General features: G+C 55.4%; 1 protein-coding gene across 1 annotated transcript in view; it reads right to left on the bottom strand.

Annotated features, from left to right (window-relative positions):
* The window catches only part of LOC133360304 (SH3 and multiple ankyrin repeat domains protein 3-like), a 162,590-nt gene that overhangs the window by 12,777 nt on the left and 124,446 nt on the right, over nt 1-25,367 (bottom strand). The window contains exons 15-21 of the mRNA XM_061578949.1: nt 20,971-21,098; nt 19,781-19,894; nt 18,017-18,092; nt 16,831-16,913; nt 15,123-15,247; nt 8,482-8,617; nt 3,154-3,234 (exon numbers count right to left, since the gene is read on the bottom strand). Coding sequence (XP_061434933.1) covers nt 3,154-3,234; nt 8,482-8,617; nt 15,123-15,247; nt 16,831-16,913; nt 18,017-18,092; nt 19,781-19,894; nt 20,971-21,098 — 743 coding nt within the window. The remainder of the gene's footprint in view (nt 1-3,153; nt 3,235-8,481; nt 8,618-15,122; nt 15,248-16,830; nt 16,914-18,016; nt 18,093-19,780; nt 19,895-20,970; nt 21,099-25,367) is intronic.

The following is a 25,367-nucleotide window of genomic DNA, read 5'->3' on the forward strand; positions in this document are numbered from 1 at the left end:
GACGTACGCACTTATGTAAGTCACCATGGACGCGTAACGAAGACGCGCACTTTCGATTTAAAGCTTTCGTGACTGCAGGGATTCATCTTCTTGGTTCTTTCGGTAAAGTCCCGTAGAATGGAAATAATAAAATAATAAAAATAAAACATAAAAAAATATTCTCACGACGTTTCGGCCACAACGCAAGCAGCCGTCCTCAGGTGGAGAACAGGTCTGTCGAGAAGACAGAGTCTGAATGACACGCCCCAGGCTTGGAGCGTCTATTTAAGCTTAAATAGACGCTCCAAGCCTGGGGTGTCAAGCCTATTATTTTCACACGTTCAAACAAACATGCTTTTGGCGTTGTTCTCCGGTCTGACACTGGTGGTGAGACTGGGCCCTAAAGAAGGCTGCTGCTGTGTCTGGTGTAGGCCAATCGGTGTCAAAGACAATGCCCCCATGTGTTATTATCAGAGCCCATGTTCTGTTTGCATGTACACCACAAATAACGTGGTTAATGGAGTACTTAATTCCTTGGTAAAATGTATTTATTTTGGCGTTTGAACATCTTGATACAAACATACTCTTTGGTTCTTTCTTGGTTAAGTCACGTAGGTAGAAAAATAAAATAAAATAAAACAAAAAATAATTGTTTTATTTTATTTTTCTACCTACATGACTTTACCGAAAGAACCAAAGAGTATGGATTCCTGCAGTCACGAAAGCTTCAAATCAAGATATTTTCACAACTCCTGTTTCATTTCCAGAAAGCAGTAAAACCCCATTCTTATTGTTCATACTTTGATCCTGGCAAAAAGGCTTAGGTGATAAAAGTAAAAAAAAAAATTCCCACAGCCAATCAGCCCCGCGGCCTTCTGGGAGGGCGCGATTCCAGCAGCGTTGACTCGGCACAAGCTTGGAGAGAGCTGGATGTAGTTCAAAAGTCCTCGCGACCAAACACCTCTTTGGGGAGAGACCCAACGCAGAAGATCTCCCCCTGGGGTTTGATCTCCTGTGAAGCTGCTCACGGTCCACCCCTAAAAACCCGCATCCGCTGCACAAACCATGGCAGCCAGCGGCAGCAGATGCGGACGATACCTGATGGAGTGCCAGCAAGTTGTGAAACCCCATTCTTATTTTTCATACGTGCCGATGATGATCAAGACGACGACGACCATCGGGGCGATGACAAAATGCCCTCCCGCTCCCCCTGTCTCATCTCGCTTCTCTCGCCACGCTGTCCCACCCCGTTCTCTACCCCCCCACCCCCAGTCTCCAGCGGTCCCTCTCCGCGCCTCCCTCGCCACCCTGCTGCGCCCCAGTCGCACTCTGTCGCTCGTCCTCCCATCTCGCTACCCTGCGCCTGGAGCCAATTCTCCCCACCGCAGCGCGCAAGACGACGGCCCTTTTCACTGATTTGACGACTCGACTATTTAAGTCATTTTTTTACTGGTAGGAACCTCCTGGTTACACCAGCCCACAAGGGATTATTGTGTCCGTCCGTGCGTCCGTCGTGCAGGGAGGGGCTGGGTAGGGAGGGAGGGGCTGGGTGGGGTGGGGAGGGTGGGGCTGGGTCTGGGGTGGGAGGGGTAGGGCTGGGTGGGGAGGGGCTGGTCACCCCGTGGTGCCCTTTTAAAACTCAACGTTTAACCTACTCACGCCGGCTTGTGCCCGCCCTCACAGTCGGGCATATTTGCGGAATACACCACGCCGCCGTTGACCCTGGCCATTTACCGAGCAACCCGACGTTCCTACCAGCTCCCTCCGCAGGAGGAATGTGTTTATTTGTTCGCCAGGTGAGGCCCCACTGGGCTGCTGCTATTTTTTCGGAAGCGACCCGGCTTTACCGTCGTCACGTGGAATTGTCTAGCGGAGAAAAATCCTCTAAGCGGAGAAAAATCCACGCGACCAACATTGGGGAGAGAGAGAGAGAGATGCAAACTCCAAATTTACAGCAGCAGGCGTCAGGGTCAGGATCGAAGCCACGACCTCCTGCATTCCAGGCGAGGTAGTTAACATCTCCTAGCCACCGCTCCTTCTTGAAAACAACCCACATCTCCTGCCGAGCCCATACTGCTGTCGCTACAATCCACCGTTTAAAAATCAAATTTTTTTTGTATCATCGCTGACAAGCGTGGGACAGGAGTCGTGAAGATGGAAACGCATCCTGACGACCAATCTGACGAAGAATTAGGATTTATCACTCGCAGATCGTCCAGCAACACAAACGTCTCCCCCTACACCCACATCACTCACGCCTGTATATATATAACAACAACAACCGCCACTCGCCACTAAGTGGCGGTGACGCCACCACGGCGCTTGTGCCAGGCTAGGTGCACGTTGCGGCCACGTGAAGCGTCGAACGCCCGCCGGCAGGAGGTCACGGGGGCAGACCCAGCAGTTGCCGTGGGTCGACCAACTAAGATGACTGGCCAATGCACCACCTGTGCCCCCCTACTGTGCCAAAGCGTATATTAGAAACGCATGAACCTTATCACGCACGTAACGACTGACATCCTCCCGTCCGTGAGCGAACAATTTCCATTCGATTTGCACTCATCCTAACATCACCCCTGAAATTTCACATATATGCACGCATCCCAATGCACGTGGCTTTGGGCATTTGAAACCACAATCGGCTTACTTGATGCGTCGTTACAGCCCTAGCGAGCAGAACGATGACGATGATGCCCGCTACGATGGTTACAATCACGTCAAGGCGCGTAAAGCAACACGCGGACTCCCTGTCACCCTCGCAGCAGCAGCGGCGGCCTTTGGCTGAGCAATCGAACAAAAGGCGGCGGCGTCAAGCACGCGCTTTTTCAGCGGCCGTCTGGAACGCGCTCTTCCTCCGTCACGACATCAGGAAGCGATTTTAAATCATCCGGATTGAAAACCGATTTTCATTTTTGAAAAAGATGCTTTTCGTCGCTTAAGTTTGTCGTCCTTAACCCCGCGCCTCCGATGAGCCGCGGTCGGCTACGCGCGGCGCGACACAAGTTCAACGCGTACGTACGTAGGACGATGGCGACCCCCCGGGAGACGAAGCTTAAACGTCAACAGCCAAAAAAATAAATCCTGAACTCCCCCCCCCTCCACACTTGCCAGGACGTGCACCCCCCCCCGACCCCCCTTCCCCCCACCCCTCCCCCACCCCCGTCGAGGCCTTACCCAGCTCCTCGAGCTCCGCCGTCATAGACTTGGAGCGCATGGAGAGCGCCGTGGTCGGGGCGCGCTTTGGAGGCGTGGGGGCTACGCGGCGGAGTAGCAGCAGCAGCGGGGCCGGACGCGGGCGGCGACGGGGGCGTGCGTGTGTCCGGTGTGTCCGTGCGTGTGTGTCCGTGCGTGTGTGTCCGTGCGTGTGTGTCCGTGCGTGTGGTGTCCGTGCTGTGTGGTATGTCCGTGTGTCGTGCGTGTGTGTCCGTGCGTGTGTGTCCGTGCGTGTGTGTCCGTGCGTGTGTGTCCGTGCGTGTGTGTCCGTGCGTGTGTGTCCGTGCGTGTGTGTCCGTGCGTGTGTGTCCGTGCGTGTGCATGGTGCGCACGTGTGTTTGCATGTGCGCGCGTGTGTTCATGTGTGTGCGTGCGCGCGCGTGTGCGTGCGTGTGTTCATGTGCGTGCGTACGCGTGCGTGCGAGCACATGTGTGTGCAAGTACGTGCGTATGCGTGCGCGCGAGCACACGTGCGTGCGTGCGTGTACGCGTGTGCGTGTAAGGATTGAAAGGCGGTGGGGTGAGAAGCAAAGCAATGGATCACGTTTGTTGTCGGGAGGAAGAAGGAGGAAGGAGGAGGGAGGGGGGGGTGAGGTGGAACGCGGAATCGGGGGGGGAGGAAGAGGATACGGAGGAGAGAATTTGTGAAGTGAGATGCAGGTCGTGATTGACGGTGGAGAGAGGCGAGGAGGAGAGAGAGTGGTAGGGGAGAGGGGGGGGTGGTGCGGGGGGGGGGGGCGATGTGCGATGTGCGATGGGAGAGCGAGAGAGACGTTGCAGCCAAGAGACGGGAGAGTGGCGTGGAAAGACAGCGGGGTGGAGACGGAGGTGGTGGCGGTGGCGGTGGTGGTGGTGGAGACGGAGGTGGTGGCGGTGGTGGTGGTGGTGGTGGAGACGGAGGTGGTGGTGGCGGTGGTGGTGATGATCGAGCGGAGGCGATGTGCGAGGGCGGAACGGGAAGACAAGGAGACAAACAGACAGACAGATGCAAAGAGACAGACAGATGCACGGCGTTAGCTTCTGGGAGGGGGGGGGGGGTGGTCCAGAACAGATGAAGCAAACACAGCACGCTCTAGATTTGAAGCTTTCGTGACTGCAAGGTTTCATACTCTTAGGTTTTTTTTTTATTCGGGCTACCATCAAAGGTTTGTACGCGAAGCCATCCAGATATACAAACAGAGACATAACTTCAACCGTGATGATGGGTACAAACTGAGTAATCATTGGAAAGATGTTATTAACCATGTAAAACAGATTTAACTGCACATATTTGCACCATCTTATTTGACAGGTGCTATTCTACTTTCCCCAGCGTTTAACAGTACAGCTTTCGATAATTGTTTTTTTACCCTTCTATCTGGCAACAAAACTGACACCTTTTTTACAAGAAGTCATGTTTACATAGACCACAATACCTGCAGTCGTAATGCAAACAAAAAACATAACTCTGATAATGTATGCACTGTCCTTGAAGTTGATTGGTCCACACCCGAGACAGCTTTCCTTAGAGCCCAGTCTCACATGGTGTTGGACCAGATGACGCCAAAAGGAGCACAACTCAAAGACAAAGCACCATCAGAGTATGAGAGCTCGGGGTAAGAAAAAAAAGGTGTCAGTTTTGTTTCCAGATAGAAGGGTAAAAAACCAATTATCATATTTTTTACTGGCGAATGAGGTTCCAATGGAGTACTGCTTTCTTTTATGTTGATTATCAGCTAACACTGGCCACAACCCCGAGTCGATGTGCACCTATTGTTTTCTTTTAGCCCCGCCCACCCCCCCCCAACACGTTCCACTCATTGGCTACCACATTCAGATAAGCCCCTCCCCCTCAACTTGTATTTAAGAGCTCGTCTCTTGGAGTTTTGCCTCACTTACAGTAAATTTTAGCTGTGACGGTCCCACCTGATGACTTTCGTTGCCTCGTCGTGATTTATTATTTTATTTCTATTATTATTATTATTTATTATTTATTTTTACCTACGTGACTTTACCGAAAAAACCTAAGAGTATAAACACAGCACACACATTTTCGCTCAGCGCTCATCACCACAGCGACAGGCAACATCGACGTCACGCACTCCCCCATTGTCGCACAAAATAAACCGCGGCCAAGGCATAGATCCCCCGTGTAGCATTAACAGAAGGTCGGGGCAAGTGCTGTTAGCGAGCCGCATTCACTCACTCACACTCCGGTGGTGAGATGCTGACTACCTCGCCTGGTACGCAGGAGGTCGTGGGTTCGATCCCGACCCTGACGCCTGCTGCTGTGTATTTGGAGTTTGCGTGTCACATCGTCATCACGGTGGCTAGGAGATGTTAACTACCTCGCTTGGTACACAGGAGGTCGTGGGTTCGATCCCGACCCTAACGCCTGCTGCTGTGTGTTTGGAGTTTGCGTGTCTCATCATCATCATCATCACGATGGCTAGGAGATGTTAACTACCTCGCTTGGTACGCAGGAGGTCGTGGGTTCGATCCTGACCCTGACGCCTGCTGCTGTATATTTGGAGTTTGTGTGTCTCATCATCATCACGGTTGCTAGGAGATGTTAACTACATCGCCTGGTGCACAGGAGGTCATGGGGTCAATCCCCACCCTGACGCCTGCTGCTGTGTATTTGGAGTTTGCGTCTCTCTCTCCCCGTGGTCGCGAGGATTTGTTTTTTCTCCGGGTCCTCCGTTTATTTCCCTCCACATTTAGAAACATGGCGTTGAGATTATTTGGTTCAATAAATGACCAAATGACGGGGCCACTTTGTTGAGCGGCTATCATTTGTGGTGGCCAGGTCGCTTCTGAAAAAACAAGTTAATAACCTCGTTGGGCATTTGCCTGGTAGCATGGGGATGGTTTAGTTCTATGAGCATGTGTCTGGGTGATTTGTTTAGCCGTCTTGTACTTTGCACGACTGTCGCGTTTTTGTACCGATTGTTGCTGTAACGAAACAGGTGGACTTCTACACAAATCTGGCTGTCGCCTGATGAAGCTGGTTGTAATTACTGGCGAAATGTCGTACTCAGATTGTAAATGTTGTGGCTTGGCTCTCCAACACACAACCGGCATGCTGTACTAGTATACTACACTATACACTATACTATTATACACTACACTATACACTACACTATACACTAGTGCTGTATTAGTGCTCTACTAGTATACTACACTATACACTACTATACACTACACTATACACTACTATACTCTATACACTACACTATACACTACACTATACACTACTATACTCTATACACTACTATAAACTACACTATACACTACACTATACACTACTATACACTACACACTACACTACACTATACACTACACACTAGTGCTGTACTCGAGACGAATTGGCCACGTTCTGTTTACGTGACAACCCTCACTAGTTGGCTGTGTCGGGCGGTGGCGGGTTTAACGACACATTTATATATTTACGCGATCTAACCCAAAACTTCTCTATTATGGATGATAGTGGTCGCGAAAGCCTCCTACGTGTTAAACTGATTCTTACTCCGACCCCCCCTCACTGGACACCCGTGAGAGAAAGAGTTTCATAGCTTATCGGAGTCCTCCTGCAGTATAAATAAAGATTCTGATTCTGGTGGCATTGGCCAATTCGTTCCGAATCGTAGAGATGATTATTTAGATGATTGGTCCACACCCGAGACAGCTTTCCTTAGAGCCCAGTCTCACATGGTGTTGGACCAGATGACGCCAAAAGGCGCACAACTCAAAGACAATGCACCATCAGAGTATGAGAGCTCGGGGTAAGCATTTACACCATTGGAACCTCATTTGCCAGTAAAAATATGATAATTGTGTTTTTACCCTTTTATCTGGCAACAAAACTGACACCTTTTTTACGAGGAGTCATGTTTGCATAGACCACAATACCTGCAGTCATAATGCAAACAAAAAACATAACTCTGATAATGTATGCACTTTCCTTGAAGTTGATTGGTCCACACCCGAGACAGCTTTCCTTAGAGCCTAGTCTCACATGGTGTTGGACCAGATGACACCAAAAGGCGCACAACTCAAAGACAATGCACCATCAGAGTATGAGAGCTCGGGGTAAGCATTGACACCATTGGTACCTCATTTGGCAGTAAAAAATATGATAATTGTTTTTTTTACCCTTTTATCTGGCAACAAAACTGACACCTTTTTTTACGAGGAGTCATGCTTGCATAAACCACAATACCTGCAGTTATAATGCAAACAAAAAACATAACTCTGATAATGTATGCACTGGCAAATGAGGTTCCAATGGTGTGAGAAGATCATTTAGATGATCATAAATAAACACAAAATAAAAAGAGCCTGTACACCACGGGCGTGCCACGTAACAGTGACGCACAACAATTATACTAAATATACTAATCACAATTATGTTTGAAAATTGCTCGTAGAATCAGGAGACTTACTTTACGATCAGGATCTGAGTTAGATGCCGGGGAGTGCCGCGGGGGGCGGGGCCCTTGCGTTACTTGGGGTGCTTATTCCTTTTTTTAAATCCTTTATATTAAGTTCACTTGCTTGCTTGCTTGCGCGCTTACGACCGTGCAAATCTTTCGGTCGTTTTTTAACCCACTTCCCGTGATCCAATCGAGCTGACATTTTGCACACAGACTCGTTGTGCGTGACAATTTATTTTCGTGAAAAACTTTTTTCTAAATTTTACACTTTTTAGGAAAAAAATAATTATATTTAATTACCAATTGCTTAATGGTGGCAGGCAATCATCTGACCCATAGGTGGCAGCCATCTCAAGCCAGAGGACGAGAGCACTCTAGCCGCAACGCATATAAAGGATTTATAGTGAAAAACTTTGTTTTTACGGGTTATTTTTGTTTGCCGAGTCTGCCCGTGCCTTCTCTGTGCGCCGGTTGGTTTGGCTTTTCAGCGTCCGACTGCTACACAGCAAGGACGTCTCAAGAGCCCGCGGCCCCCGCTCATACGCGATCATCCCCCGCCCCACCCACCCACCCACCCACCGACCCCCCACCCCCCCACCCCACCGATCTGTACTCACGCTCCGTGCGGCTCGTACTTTCGCAACACGCACGGGGCGGGAAGCGAGGAGTCTTATTCGCCGCATCACGCGAAGAACGACGGAAGCGACGGCGTGTGACTCCGGCTCATGCGCGAGAAACGAGTCCCAAAATTTCGAGCCTTCTAGTGAGGGCCCCCCCCCACCCCACCCTCCCACCCCACCCCCCCCTACCCCACACACACCGTGAGGGCCCTCAGCCCGCACCCCCCCCCCCCCCCCCCCGGTGTTGGCCGTACCTTTCCTGCGGGCGGCCTCGGCGTTCTCGGGCCTCCTGTTCACCGTCACCACCTTGAGCGCCAGGCTGTTGCCTCCGTGCCGGATCATCTGCACCACGTGGCGGTGGCCGGCCTTCACCACGTTCTCCCCGTTCACCTGGCACGCACGCACGCCGCAGGGTGGCAGGGTGGGACGCGGTGAGCAGGGTGGCACGCACGCGGCAGGGTGGCAGGGTGACACGCAGGTGAGGAGGGTGGCACGCACGCGGCAGGGTGGCAGGGTGACACGCAGGTGAGGAGGGCGGCACGCGGTGAGGAGGGCGGTTACGGATTGGGGGGGGGACCCTATTACATAAAAGAAAGAAGACAAAAATCCCCCCCCCCCGCCCCCATAGCCGGTAACAGACTGCTGCTGGGGCAAGCGCTCTGAGAGTAGCTGGCAGCTATGAAGGCCGTCGGCACCGGCGTTGGCCGTGAACGGGAATCCAACTCGGGTCGCCGGGTTCGTAAGCGCGGCGGCGAGGCTGATCGCTGTGCCACCGCCCCCCGTACGTGCACGCACGCACGCACACACGCGCACGCACACACACACACGCACGCACACGCACACACACACACACGCACACACACACGCTCGCACACACACACACACACGCACGCACGCACACACACGCACGCACACACACACGCACGCACGCACGTGCACACACGCTCACGCACACGCACGCACACGCTCGCTCGCACACACACACACACGCTCGCACGCACACACACACACACGCTCGCACATGCACCCACGCACGTGCACCTACGCACACAAACACACGCACACACACGCACCCACCCACGCACACAAACACACGCACACACACGCACGCATGCTCGCACGCACAAACTCAAAAGCTCCCCAACTAGCCTTGATAACCACTGGGATTGGGGTACTATGTTCAGTTCGTTGTCCTTCCCCCGCACCTCCGATTAGCGCGGTTGGCTACGTACGGTGCGAAAGAAGTTCGACGTATGTGCGCACTGTTAGCGAGCACCCATTAAGGCGAACGCGCCACGCAAGCCGGAGATTTGTGTCTCCCCCACCCCCCCTCCGTCGGCCACGAACCACCGAGGCAATAAACAACCCCGCGCAATTGCGCCGCCGCTTTGCGCTTCCGCGCTAAATTAATTACCCAACCAACGGCTCGTGACCGCCGGGAGGCACGGAGCTCATCGGAGGGCACGCTCGTTAGCGCGGCGGTAATTGCCGACGACCCCCCCCCCTACCGCCGCCGTCGCCGCCGTGGTGCGAGCAGCCCCCCCCCCCCACACGTGAGATAAAAATGCAACGGAAGTCGACGTCGGATCAAAGCGTTTATTTTATGTTTTATATTTTTATTATTTTATTATTTCCCTTCTACGTGACTTTACCGAAAGAACCAAGAAGAAGCGTAAGAGAGTCGACAAAGATGACCCCCCCCGCCACCCCCTCGTCACCGTGTAGCCTGCAACGGAGCGTCGGGCAAGTGCTGCCCCCGGCTCGCAGCGCCGATGAAGGCTACCGGCACCGTGGCGCAGGGGGTGGGGGGTGGGGGCGGCCAGCGCCACGCCCGGCCGCCTTTGTCTCCCCCCCGGCGGCGATGCTTAACTAACCCACCCGCCGCACCAGTTGGCTCATTTGAGGCCGAGTCGACCTAGGGGAGGCCCGGGGAACGGATCCGGGCCAGCATTCGTCACCGGTGCTGGTGGACATGAGCGTGGGAATCGAACTCGGGTGGATGGGTTCGGAGCGCGCTAACCGCTGCACCACCACTCCCCACAGCACACAAAGACAAAGATCCCCCGTGTAGCCTGTAACAGAGTGTCGGGGCAAGTGCTGTTAGCGCTGCACCACAGCACACACACAAAGACAAAGATCCCCCGTGTAGCCTGTAACAGACTGTCGGGGCAAGTGCTGTTAGCGCTGCACCACAGCACACACACAAAGACAAAGCTCCTCCGTGTAGCGTGTAACAGAGTGTCGGGGCAAGTGCTGTTAGCGCTGCACCACAGCACACACACAAAGACAAAGATCCCCCGTGTAGCGTGTAACAGAGTGTCGGGGCAAGTGCTGTTAGCACTGCACCACAGCACACACACAAAGACAAAGCTCCTCCGTGTAGCCTGTAACAGACTGTCGGGGCAAGTGCTGTTTGCACTGCACCACAGCACACACACAAAGACAAAGCTCCTCCGTGTAGCCTGTAACAGACTGTCGGGGCAAGTGCTGTTTGCACTGCACCACAGCACACACACAAAGACAAAGATCCCCCGTGTAGCCTGTAACAGACTGTCGGGGCAAGTGCTGTTAGCACTGCACCACAGCACACACACAAAGACAAAGATCCCCCGTGTAGCCTGTAACAGAGTGTCGGGGCCAGTGCTGTTAGCGCTGCACCACAGCACACACACAAAGACAAAGCTCCTCCGTGTAGCCTGTAACAGACTGTCGGGGCAAGTGCTGTTTGCACTGCACCACAGCACACACACAAAGAAAAAGATCCCCCGTGTAGCCTGTAACAGACTGTCGGGGCAAGTGCTGTTAGCGCTGCACCACTGCACACACACAAAGACAAAGATCCCCCGTGTAGCCTGCAACAGAGTGTCGGGGCAAGTGCTGTTAACGCTGCACCACAGCACACACACAAAGACAAAGATCCCCCGTGTAGCCTGTAACAGAGTGTCGGGGCAAGTGCTGTTAGCACTGCACCACAGCACACACACAAAGACAAAGCTCCTCCGTGTAGCCTGTAACAGACTGTCGGGGCAAGTGCTGTTTGCACTGCACCACAGCACACACACAAAGACAAAGATCCCCCGTGTAGCCTGTAATAGACTGTCGGGGCAAGTGCTGTTAGCGCTGCACCACAGCACATACACAAATACAAAGATCCCCCGTGTAGCCTGTAACAGACTGTCGGGGCAAGTGCTGTTAGCGCTGCACCACAGCACATACACAAAGACAAAGATCTCCCGGATAACCCGTAACAGACTGTCGGGACAAGTGCTGTTAGCGCTGCACCACAGCACACACAAAGACAAAGATCTCCCGTGTAGCCTGTAACAAACTGTCGGGCAAGTGCTGTTAGCGCTGCACCACAGCACATACACAAAGACAAAGATCCCCCGTGTAGCCTGTAACAGACTGTCGGGGCAAGTGCTGTTAGCGCTGCACCACAGCACACACACAAAGACAAAGATCCCCCGTGTAGCGTGTAACAGAGTGTCGGGGCAAGTGCTGTTAGCACTGCACCACAGCACACACACAAAGACAAAGCTCCTCCGTGTAGCCTGTAACAGACTGTCGGGGCAAGTGCTGTTTGCACTGCACCACAGCACACACACAAAGACAAAGATCCCCCGTGTAGCCTGTAACAGACTGTCGGGGCAAGTGCTGTTAGCACTGCACCACAGCACACACACAAAGACAAAGATCCCCTGTGTAGCCTGCAACAGAGTGTCGGGGCAAGTGCTGTTAACGCTGCACCACAGCACACACACAAAGACAAAGATCTCCCGGATAACCCGTAACAGACTGTCGGGGCAAGTGCTGTTAGCGCTGCACCACTGCACACACACAAAGACAAAGATCCCCCGTGTAGCCTGTAACAGACTGTCGGGGCAAGTGCTGTTTGCACTGCACCACAGCACACACACAAAGACAAAGATCCCCCGTGTAGCCTGTAACAGACTGTCGGGGCAAGTGCTGTTTGCACTGCACCACAGCACACACACAAAGACAAAGATCCCCCGTGTAGCCTGTAACAGACTGTCGGGGCAAGTGCTGTTAGCACTGCACCACAGCACACACACAAAGACAAAGATCCCCCGTGTAGCCTGTAACAGAGTGTCGGGGCAAGTGCTGTTAGCGCTGCACCACAGCACACACACAAAGACAAAGCTCCTCCGTGTAGCCTGTAACAGACTGTCGGGGCAAGTGCTGTTTGCACTGCACCACAGCACACACACAAAGAAAAAGATCCCCCGTGTAGCCTGTAACAGACTGTCGGGGCAAGTGCTGTTAGCGCTGCACCACTGCACACACACAAAGACAAAGATCCCCCGTGTAGCCTGCAACAGAGTGTCGGGGCAAGTGCTGTTAACGCTGCACCACAGCACACACACAAAGACAAAGATCCCCCGTGTAGCCTGTAACAGAGTGTCGGGGCAAGTGCTGTTAGCACTGCACCACAGCACACACACAAAGACAAAGCTCCTCCGTGTAGCCTGTAACAGACTGTCGGGGCAAGTGCTGTTTGCACTGCACCACAGCACACACACAAAGACAAAGATCCCCCGTGTAGCCTGTAATAGACTGTCGGGGCAAGTGCTGTTAGCGCTGCACCACAGCACATACACAAATACAAAGATCCCCCGTGTAGCCTGTAACAGACTGTCGGGGCAAGTGCTGTTAGCGCTGCACCACAGCACATACACAAAGACAAAGATCTCCCGGATAACCCGTAACAGACTGTCGGGGCAAGTGCTGTTAGCGCTGCACCACAGCACACACAAAGACAAAGATCTCCCGTGTAGCCTGTAACAAACTGTCGGGGCAAGTGCTGTTAGCGCTGCACCACAGCACATACACAAAGACAAAGATCCCCCGTGTAGCCTGTAACAGACTGTCGGGGCAAGTGCTGTTAGCGCTGCACCACAGCACACACACAAAGACAAAGATCCCCCGTGTAGCGTGTAACAGAGTGTCGGGGCAAGTGCTGTTAGCACTGCACCACAGCACACACACAAAGACAAAGCTCCTCCGTGTAGCCTGTAACAGACTGTCGGGGCAAGTGCTGTTTGCACTGCACCACAGCACACACACAAAGACAAAGATCCCCCGTGTAGCCTGTAACAGACTGTCGGGGCAAGTGCTGTTAGCACTGCACCACAGCACACACACAAAGACAAAGATCCCCCGTGTAGCCTGCAACAGAGTGTCGGGGCAAGTGCTGTTAACGCTGCACCACAGCACACACACAAAGACAAAGATCTCCCGGATAACCCGTAACAGACTGTCGGGGCAAGTGCTGTTAGCGCTGCACCACTGCACACACACAAAGATAAAGATCCCCCGTGTAGCCTGCAACAGAGTGTCGGGGCAAGTGCTGTTAACGCTGCACCACAGCACACACACAAAGACAAAGATCCCCCGTGTAGCCTGTAACAGAGTGTCGGGGCAAGTGCTGTTAGCACTGCACCACAGCACACACACAAAGACAAAGCTCCTCCGTGTAGCCTGTAACAGACTGTCGGGGCAAGTGCTGTTTGCACTGCACCACAGCACACACACAAAGACAAAGATCCCCCGTGTAGCCTGTAACAGACTGTCGGGGCAAGTGCTGTTAGCGCTGCACCACAGCACATACACAAAGACAAAGATCTCCCGGATAACCCGTAACAGATTGTCGGGGCAAGTGCTGTTAGCGCTGCACCACAGCACACACAAAGACAAAGATCTCCCGTGTAGCCTGTAACAAACTGTCGGGGCAAGTGCTGTTAGCGCTGCACCACAGCACATACACAAAGACAAAGATCTCCCGGATAACCCGTAACAGACTGTCTGGGCAAACGCAGCGCCTATGAGAGCCGGCACGGCGCATGAGGGGGGTGGGGGGGGGGGTGGCCAGCGTCACGCACGCCTGGCCGCACTTGTGTCTTCCCGGTGACCCCAACGCCTCCCTCCCCGCCGCTAGCATCGCACGGGACGGCGACTACGGCCTACTACGGCCTACGGCGGTCTAAGACGACTCCACCGGCTGAGGCCGCGACGACGGATGACTCGACTAGGCTCTAAGGAAAGCTGTCTCGATTTCAAGGACAGTGCATACATTATCAGATTTCGATTTAAAGCTTTCGTGACTGCAGGGATTCATCTTCTTGGTTCTTTCGGTAAAGTCACGTAGAAGGGAAATAATGAAATAAAAAAAATAAAACTTAATTATTTTACTATGTTTAACTTTTATTATTTTATTATTTACCTTCTACGTGACTTTACCGAAATAATAAAATAATAAACATAAAACATAATAAAAGAATTATGTTTTATTTTTATTATTTTATTATTTCCCTTCTACGTGACTTTACCGAAAGAACCAAGAAGATACATTATCAGAGTTATGTTTTTTGTTTGCACTACGACTGCAGGTATTGTGGTCTTTGCAAAACATGACTCCTTGTAAAAAAAGGTGTCAGTTTTGTTGCCAGATAAAAGGGTAAAAAAACAATTATCATCCCAAACAAACTCATAATGCACGGGCATTTCCCATAAATATGCTAAATTCCTCTTGATATGCAAATTCTTTTGTCAAGGCGCTCTTCTTCCCCCTCATACCCAGCTTAAATATACGCTCCAAGCTTGGTGGTGTTTCATTCTTCACCTGAGGACGGCTACTTGCGTTGTGGCCGAAACGTCGTGAGAATTATTTTATTACGTTTTATTTTTATTATTTTATTATTTCCCTTCTACGTGACTTTACCGAAAGAACCAAGAAGATATCATATTTTTCTACTGGCAAATGAGGTTCCAATGGTGATGGACGACACCACCACCAGCGACGGCCATGCACATCTCTCTCTCCTCTCTCTCCTCTCTCTCCCTCTCTCCTCTCTCTCCTCTCCGCGTCGTCTCTCACCTCCAGCAGGAAGTCGCCCATCTTGAGTCCAGCGCGGAAGGCGACGCCGTCCTCATCCACCGACTCGAGGTACTGCAGCGCCGGGAAGGCGACGCTCGGCGTGAAGTCCTCGATGGGCACGTCCGCTGCTCCAGGAGGGGGAATGCGTCAAATTAAACCGCCGCTCAACGAGGAGCTGAGCGAGAAGCGAGCCACTAAGGCTGTACAACTGTTTACTTTTGCCGTAGTTGCCGTAGTTGTAAAATAAAATAAATCACGACCTTTCGGGCACGACACAAGCATCCGTCATCAGGAAGGAAAAAAGCTTTTTTTGTCCATTTTCAGGTGGAAAAAAAGCTTTTTTTTGTCCATTTTCAGGTGGGAAAAAACTTTTTTTGTCCATTTTCAGGTGGAAAAAAAGCTTTTTTGTCCATTTTCAGGTGGAAAAAACAGCAGTTTTTGTCCATTTTCAGGTGGGAAAAAAGCTTTTTCTGAAGAAGGACGCTTGTGTTGCGCCCGAAACGTCGTGATTTATTTTATTTTATACCCACGTGACTTTACCGAAAGAACCAAAGAGTATGTATTCCTGCAGTCACGAAAGCTTCAAATAAAGATTGACGTCGTTGTTTAACGCGTAGTCGGAGGCTTTCGCGAACAATATCCATCCATAAGAGGTTTTTTTCTTGGGTTAGAATGTGTAACTTTATAAACACGTGTCGTTAAACCCGCCACCACCCGACACAGCCAACTCGTGAGATTTATCACGTGAACAGGACGTGCCGATTCGTTACTGGTACAGCACTAGTGTATAGTGTAGTGTATAGCAGAGGTGGGACAAAGTCATTGTTATGCAAGTCCAAGTCGAGTCTGAAGTCATCAAATTCATGACTCGAGTCCAAGTCACATGACTCGAGTCCACACCTCAGAGGTGGGACAAAGTCATTGTTATGCAAGTCCAAGTCGAGTCTGAAGTCATCAAATTCATGACTCGAGTCTGACTCGAGTCCAAGTCACATGACTCGAGTCCACACCTCTGGTGTATAGTGTAGTGTATAGTGTAGTATACTAGTACAGCACGCCGGTTGTGTGTTGGAGAGCAAATCCACACCATTTACAATCTGAGTACGACGTTTCACCAGTAATTACAACCAGCTTCATCAGGCGACGATGGGGACGATGGGTGACATCGTGGACGAGACGATGGTGATGATGGTGACGATGGTGATGATGGTGATGATGGTGATGATGGTGACGATGGTGACGATGGCGACGATGGCGACGATGGCGACGATGGTGAAGATGGTGACGATGGTGACGATGGTGACGATGGCGACGATGGCGATGATGGTGACGACGGCGACGATGGTGACGATGGTAACGACGGCGACGATGGTGACGATGGTGACGACGGTGACGACGGTGACGATGGCGACGATGGTGACGATGGTGACGATGGCGATGATGGTGACGACGGCGACGATGGTGACGATGGTAACGACGGCGACGATGGTGACGATGGTGACGACGGTGACGACGGTGACGATGGCGACGATGGTGACGATGGTGACGATGGCGATGATGGTGACGACGGCGACGACGGCGACGATGGTGACGATGGTGACGATGGTGACGACGGCGACGATGGTGACGGTGACGATGGTGACGATGGCGATGATGGCGATGATGGCGATGATGATAGTGACGATGATAGTGACGACGGGGTGTCTACCTTTCGCGCCACGCAACACGAATCCGAAGCCCTCGCTGTCGCGCTTCTGCAGCACCACGGTGCGCTCTTCAATCACGAACTCGCTGCGCCGACAACGGGGAGGAGGAAGAAGATTGTACAATCGTCCCCCCATTGCCCCCCCACCCGCACCCCACAATCCCCCCCGCCCAACCCCCACCCCCCCGGCATGTGCGTTGAGCCCGTGCCACGCGCCACCGACGCGCGCTTCTCCGGCTTCGGCCTCAAAACGCCGTGAGCGTCCCCACTCCCTGGGGCCACAAGCAGCGAGTGGGGGGTAAAAAAAAAAAAAAAAGAAAAAAAAAAACTCGCTCGGACAGCGGGGAAAGCTCGTGCATCCGCGGGGTCGCTCGACACGACGTCCGACGTTTCGCTTCCGCGAGCTACAGGCTCCCCCCTCCCGCGCCGTGGTCTCAAACAATGGCAAAGAACCCCCGCAACAGCCGCCGACGGACTGTCGGGGGGGCGCGAGTGCCGTTGGCGAGCTGCGCCCTATGAAGGCCGGCACGGCGCACGAGGTGGTGGGGGGGTGGGGTGTGGGTGGCCAGCGCCACGCCCGACCGCCTTTGTCTCCCCCAGCGCCGTTGGTTTAACACATCGCACCAGGCACTCGTTTAAGGCCGAGTCGACCTAGGGGAGGCGGCGCACGATCGAATCCGGGACGTGAGCGGGAATCGAACTCGGGCCGGCGGGTTCGTAGCGCCGCGCGCCAACCCATCACGCTGCCCGCTACCCGCACGCACGCACACAAAGATCCCCCGTGTAGCCTTAACAGACTGTAGGGGCAAGTGCTGTTAGCGAGCACCTACGAAGGCCCGAACGGTACACGAACGAGGGGGTGGGTGGCCAGCACCACGCCCGACCGCCTTGTCTCCCCAGTGGCGATGTTTACACATCGCACCAGGTACTCATTTGAGGCTGAGTCGACCTAGGGGAGGCCCAGGACCGGTTCAGATAATCGTCACTGGTGTTAGCCGTGAGCGGGAATCGAACCCGGGTCGCCAGGTTCATAGCGCAGTGCGCTAACCGCTACACTACCGCTCCCCATACGCACGCACACACACACATACATACACGTGCGGGCACACACATACGCGCGCGTATGCGCTCACACGGACGAACTTGCGCGCTAACGTGCGGATCACTCGCCTGGCGAACACAGCCTCACCTGGAGGAGCTGACGCTGTTGTAGGAGCTGACCGTGTAGTGCCTGAAGAGCCTCTTTGACCTGTCCTCCCTTGTTTCTGCAAGGGGGCGAAGCACAAACACGCTGGCGCCTGCCACACGAACGTGGAATGTCCGCTTCGTAACAAGCGGGGGGAAACGGGGGGGGCTTTAAAAGGACGTGGCGAAGGGCCCGTTGCTTGAAAAATCAACGATTACGTCTCTACTCTTAGGTTTTTTCGGTAAAGTCACGTAGGTAAAAAATTTAATTAAAATTAATAAAAGTAATAAAAGTAAAATAAAAATCACGACGTTTCGGAGGCAACACAAGCTTCCGTCTTCAGGTGGAACCGTCACAGCACGATTGCTGTATCAAGTGAGAGTAAGACTCCATCCATCCTCTCTCACTTGATACAGCAATCGAGCTGTGACGGTTCCACCTGAAGACGGAAGCTTGTGTTGCCTCCGAAACGTCGTGATTTTTATTTTATTTTTTATTTTACTTTTATTACTTTTATTTTTCACCTACGTGACTTTACCGAAAAAAACCTGAGAGTATGAATCCTTGCAGTCACGAAAGCTTCAAATCTAGGATTACGTATCTCTCTCTCGACGGGCTCAAGCCTCCAGTCAAACACGTGACTCCCGTGTGGCCACGCCCACTCTGAACACCTCCGCCCCTCTACCCTCTGACGCCGCCCACTCTGAAAACAGACTCCTCCTCCCACCTCCCCACTCCTCCCACCTCCTCCCTCCCTCCCTCCGTTCTCCTCCCACCTCCTCCCTCCCTCCTCCCTCCTCCCCACTCCTCCCCACTCCTTCTCCCTCCTCCATCCATCCTCCCTCCTCCCACCTCCTCCCACCTCCTCCCTCCTCCTCCTCCCTCCCTCCGTTCTCCTCCCACCTCCTCCCTCCCTCCTCCCTACTCCTCCCCACTCCTTCTCCCTCCATCCATCCTCCTCCCTCCTCCCACCTCCCACCTCCCACCTCCCACCTCCCACCTCCTCCTCCCTCCCTCCGTTCTCCTCCCACCTCCTCCCTCCCTTCTCCCACCTCCCCACTCCTCCTCCTCCCACCTCCTCCCTCCTCTCCACTCCTCCCCACTCCTTCTCCCTCCTCCATCCATCCTCCTCCATCCTCCCACATCCTCCCTCCCTCCGTCCTCCTCCCACCTCCTCCCTCCCTCCCACCTCCTCCCTCCCTCCCACCTCCTCCCTCCCTCCCACCTCCTCCCTCCTCTCCACTCCTCCTCCCTCCCTCCTACCGGATGGCGACCCGCGGAGTGCCCGCCTCCTAACCGCGGCCACAACCACCGCGCTTGGCAGCAGCGTGCACGCGGCCCCCGGAGCGGTCGCTGACCCCGAGGACTCTCGTTCTTGTGCGTCCGCACGTGCGTGTGTGCGTACGTGTGCACGCGTGTGTGTGTACATGTGCACGTGCATGTGTCTGCGTGCGTGCACGTGTGTGCGTGTGCGCGCCCTTGTGGCGTGGTTGCCGGCCACCCTCCGGCCTCGTGCGCCGTGCCGGCCTTCGTAGGTGCTGCTACTCCGCTAACAGCACTCGTCCCAACAGTCTGTTACAGGCTACACGTGCGTGTCGCGTGTGCGTGTCTGTGTGCGCGTGAGTGTCTGCGTGCGTGCACGTGAGTGTCTGCGTGATTGCGCGTGTGTGTCTGTGTGAGTGTGCGTGTGTGTCTGTGTGCGTGTGTGTCTGTGTGCGTGAGTGTCTGTGCGCGTGCGTGCGTGCGTGCGCGTGAGTGCGCGCCCACCTGGGGGGGTTTCCGCCGTCCTCATCTGCACCTCCTGCACGCAGTCGGCCGGGAACCAGCCCGTGCGTCCGTGCACACAGCCCTCCCAGTACCCGGCCTCCCCCACGCTCAGCACTGCACGCACGAGACGGGGTCGGACGCGGACAAATCCTGAGCGCGCGGGGAGAGCGATGCCGGCGACGGGAACCACGGCGGGGCGGGCCTGGCGGTCGCGGGGGTCTCACGGTTCCAATTCCGGTGGCCGCCCCCGGTCAACGCTGCGGTTGGTGCGAATTCACCGTAACGCTGGCAACGCGCCGGACGTGAGAGACGCGGCGACGCCGTTGGCTAGGGTGATCACGGTACCAAATTTGCCACGCTTTGAAAAGTTACACCGCAAGCTACTCAAATTGGGATTACAGACAAAGACAAAGATCCCCCCCTTGTAGTCTGAGCAAACTGTAGGGGCAAGTGCTGTTAGCGAGCAGCACCTATGAAGGCCGGAACAGCACACGAGGGGGTGGGTGGCCAGCACCACGCCCGGCCGCCTTTGTCTCCCCAGTGCCGATGTTTACACACCGCACCAGGTACTCATTTGATGGTAGGGGTTGCCCAGGACCGGTGTAGATAATCGTCACTGGGTGTTGGTGTGTGCGCGAGCGGGAATCGAACTCGGGTCGCCGGGTTCGTAGCGCAGCACAGCGCTAACCGCTGCGCCACCGCTCCCCCAAATAGGGATCGCGCGCACACACACACAGAGGCGGCGGAAATCACCGGCCCGCCCCTTGAGGACCGACGCCCCCAGGGCACTCCCGAAAATGAAAAGCACCGTGGTCTCTGGAGCTCCCGTGGCGGGGCCTGCATTGAATTAGCCGCCTCGCAGAGTTATGAGAATCTCGACGATCGCCGTGATCCGCCGTGCGGACGCGGGCGATGGCAGCGGCACGGTTCGGCTTCCGCGGTGGAAAAACGTGGCCCTGGTGTGGCTCTGGTGTGGCTCTGGTGTGGCGCTGGTGTGGCCCTGGTGCGGCTTGGTTGTACCAGTGGAAAAATCCCTGTCATCCCGTCACCTTGCTCACCCACCCGCCCACTACGCCCACCAACCCACCACACCCCATCCATCCACCAAACCCCACCCACACACCACCACACACCCACGCACCCACCACCCACCCACTCACCCACCACACCCGCCCGCCCTCCCGCCGTACCTTGCACCTGCTCCCCGGCGGCGAGTGCGATCTCCCCGTGGGAGTGCGGCTGGTACGACCGCACGGCCACGAAGGTGCGGCCCGGCACGGCGCTGTACAGCCTCCGCTTGGCCGCCGCCGCCGCGGCACTGGGACGGAGAGACGGAGGCACAGACACGGAGAGATGGAGGCACAGAGACGGGGAGACGGAGGCACAGACACGGAGAGATGGAGGCACAGAGACGGGGAGACGGAGGCACAGACACAGAGAGACGGAGGCACAGACACGGAGAGACGGAGACACAGACACGGAGAGACGGAGACACTGAGACGGAGAGACGGAGGCACAGACACGGAGAGACGGAGACACTGAGACGGAGAGACGGAGGCACAGACACGGAGAGATGGAGGCACAGAGACGGGGAGACGGAGGCACAGACACAGAGAGACGGAGACACAGACACGGAGAGACGGAGACACAGACACGGAGAGACGGAGACACTGAGACGGAGAGACGGAGGCACAGACACGGAGAGACGGAGACACTGAGATGGAGAGACGGAGGCACAGACACGGAGAGACGGAGACACAGACACGGAGAGATGGAGGCACAGAGACGGGGAGACGGAGGCACAGACACGGAGAGACGGAGACACAGACACGGAGAGACGGAGACACAGACACGGAGAGACGGAGACACTGAGATGGAGAGACGGAGGCACAGACACGGAGAGACGGAGGCACAGACACGGAGAGATGGAGGCACAGACACGGAGAGACGGAGGCACAGACACAGAGAGACGGAGACACAGACACGGAGAGACGGAGACACTGAGACGGAGAGACGGAGGCACAGACACGGAGAGACGGAGACACTGACACGGAGAGACGGAGACACAGACACAGAGAGACGGAGGCACAGACACGGAGAGACGGAGGCACAGACACGGAGAGATGGAGGCACAGAGACGGGGAGACAGAGGCACAGACACGGAGAGACGGAGACACAGACACGGAGAGACGGAGACACTGAGACGGAGAGACGGAGGCACAGACACGGAGAGACGGAGACACTGAGATGGAGAGACGGAGGCACAGACACGGAGAGACGGAGACACTGAGATGGAGAGACGGAGGCACAGACACGGAGAGACGGAGACACAGACACGGAGAGACGGAGACACTGAGATGGAGAGACGGAGACACAGACACGGAGAGACGGAGACACTGAGACGGAGAGACGGAGGCACTGAGACGGAGAGACGGAGGCACAGACACGGAGAGACGGAGACACTGAGATGGAGAGACGGAGACACAGACACGGAGAGACGGAGACACTGAGATGGAGAGACGGAGGCACAGACACGGAGAGACGGAGACACTGAGATGGAGAGACAGAGACACTGAGACGGAGAGACGGAGGCACAGACACGAAGAGACGGAGACACTGAGACGGAGAGACGGAAGCACAGACACGGAGAGACGGAGACGGAGAGACGGAGGCACAGACACGGAGAGACGGAGGCACAGACACGGAGAGACAGAGACACAGACACTGAGACGGAGGCACTGAGACGGAGACAGAGAAACGGCAGCGCAGTGATCCGCGCGGATTTTCTCTGCAGAATAAACCGCGAAAGTTTGAACCCTTTCTGGCAATAACACGGATCGTGCGTTAAGGTGTTCGAACACCAAACAGAGAAATCTTTTTTTGGTTTAACAAGCGCGGTTACGACCGTTCCGCTGGTAACTAAAACCTGCAGCAGCACCTGGCAGTTGCATGCGACAATAGGTGGTGGTGGTGACATCACAAACGTAACCTCCACAATCGGAATGTTCATTTCATGCCGGAGGAATCCGATGAGCTACGAAGCTCGTCCAGGAGACGCACAGCGCGACGGAGCCGTGAAACGCAGCGCGATCACGAGTACACGGCACGCTGACGCAGCGTACCGACACGGCCCCCGCTGACCAGAGGTCGCAAACGGGTTTTGATTCCTTACCCGTACCCGTACCCGGCCGCACCAGGGTCGCAAACGGGTACCCGTACCCTACCCGTACCCTACCCGTACCCGGCCGGGTACGGGTAGGGTACGGGTATCGGGTACCTGATTGCGACCTCTGGGATGAAGCCATGTTGCAGGCGCGGGTGGGTTCATTCTAGGAACTTGAATTGTGAGAAGAGGCAAGACGTTGGGAAATGAGTGACAAACGGTTACTCACCAGTGACTCACGGCCTACCCATACCCGGCCGGGTACGGGTAGCCGGGTATCGGGTAGGGTACGGGTATCGGGTACCCGGTTGTGACCTCTGCCGCTGACGCAGCGTACCGACACACCAAATGGCACGGCACACGGACAGACTGATCGGCGCACAGCGCGGCACGACCCCGCTGGTACGCAAGCAGCCGTCATAGATTTTTGGGTCAAGTGCTGTTAGCGAGCACCTATGAAGACCGGACTGGCGCACGAGTGGATAGGTGGCCAGCACCACTCCCGGCCGCCTTTGTCTCCCTAGTGGCGATGTTTACTACACACCGCATCAGGTAGTTATTTGAGGCTGAGTCGACCCAGTGGAGGCCGAGGACCGGTTCAGATAATCGTCAGCGGTGTTGGCCGTGAGCGGCAATCGAAAGCGGGTCGTCGGGTTCGCAGCGCAGCGTAGCGCTAACCGCTGCACCGCCGCTCTCCATGCAAAGACTAACACACTCATACAAGGAACACGCACGCGCGCGCGCTCACACGAACACACGAACACCAGCACACACACACACACGCACAAGCACACACGCACACACACACACGCACACACGAACATCAGCACACACACGCACACACGAATACACACACGCACGCACACACGCGCACACACGAACACACAAAAGCACGCGCACACACGAACACACAAAAGCACGCGCACACACGAACACACAAAAGCACGCGCACACACGAACACACACGCGCACACAAGCACACACACGCACACCAGAACACACACACGCACACACACGCATACGCACACACGAACACCAGCACACACACGCACACCAGCACACACACACACACACGCACACACACACACGAACACACACACACACGAACACACACGAACACGCACACACGCACACACGCGCGCGCAGCAGCAGCCGTGCGCTGCCAGCCCGTGGTCCCCGGCGACTCCGCGCCGTGCCACCACCGCGCGCTAATTTGTCCGCGCGCTAATTTGACGATCGCTGGCGGAGGAGGCAGGAGGGGTGGGGGGGGTGTCGGCTCTGCCGGGAGCCGCCGATTGCCCCCCTCCCCCCCTCCACCGCGCTCGACGTTCAATTATTTTGTCATCCCCAACCACCGAGCCGGCAGAAACGCTGCCGCCGGTGGCAGCGGCCTCGGTTCTGATCTCCCGGCGCGGCGGTCTGAAGCAAGATCCCAGCTCCACCGCCTCGGTCGATGCCATCGGCGCGCAAAGCGGCGGCGGCGGGCGCCGGTTAGCCGCGTCGCCCGGCGCGCGCGGGTTGGTGGGGTGGGGGGGTGAAGTGCGGGCGACTCTTCGCGCGTGGAAGATTAGGCCAAGTACCCTTGAGAAGGGGCTGGGGGGGGGAGGGGCGAGGTGGGGTTTTACATAACTTCTCCGCCCCCCCCCCCTCCCCCACCTTCTGCAAGCGGCGGTTCGAGCAAAGCAACTGCGATCTTGACACCCACCGATATTAAAAATATTAATAATAAACAACAAGAGAAGGCGTCTCGTAGCGTGACACTGCTGGGGAGAAGTCATAATTTAAAACATCGGTGGCACCCCCACGCCGTCGCTGGCAAGCAGCCACCCTCCCACCCGCCCCCCCCCCTGCTCCCCCCCAAATCCCTTGCTTCCACACTCCGGTAATGAATTCCGCGGGGGGACCCCAAAAGAAACGTGACGGGCGGAAATCTCGAACGCGAAAGACGGAGGAGCCGCGTGGAGCGGCCGCTCAACGACTTCGGCCATGACGACGACGACGACAATAAATGTCCACGTGATGACGAGCCCAGAGCCGTCGTTCGTGGCCAGGGTCGTGTTTGAAAACGAGCAGCCGTGGCTCACGACGGCCGCACGACCGTCTCCTCCTGGCGCTGGGGGGCGTTTTCGCAGGCCATCTCTGCGGCGATTCACCAACCCTCGCCGCTGCCTCCGACAGCGCCGGATCGTCGCAGGCAACGACGCGTGGCCACCGGCAACACTTTCCCCACGTCCGAGCGAGCCTTCTGAGCATCAACGACGCTCTCCGCGCCACTCCACCCCAACCTCCCCCCGGGCGGACAACTTTGACGAATGAGCGAGGACTCCTCGGCCAGGGCCATCGGCCGAGAGGCCCGAGGATTCTTCTCCCGAGCCCTTTGGCGGCAACCCAACCGCGCCGGCGGCCCTCGCGAAACAAACCCGT

The sequence above is a fragment of the Lethenteron reissneri genome, chromosome 68, assembly GCF_015708825.2.
Source record: "Lethenteron reissneri isolate LAM-NWPU_2019-01 chromosome 68, ASM1570882v1, whole genome shotgun sequence".
NCBI lineage: Eukaryota > Metazoa > Chordata > Hyperoartia > Petromyzontiformes > Petromyzontidae > Lethenteron > Lethenteron reissneri.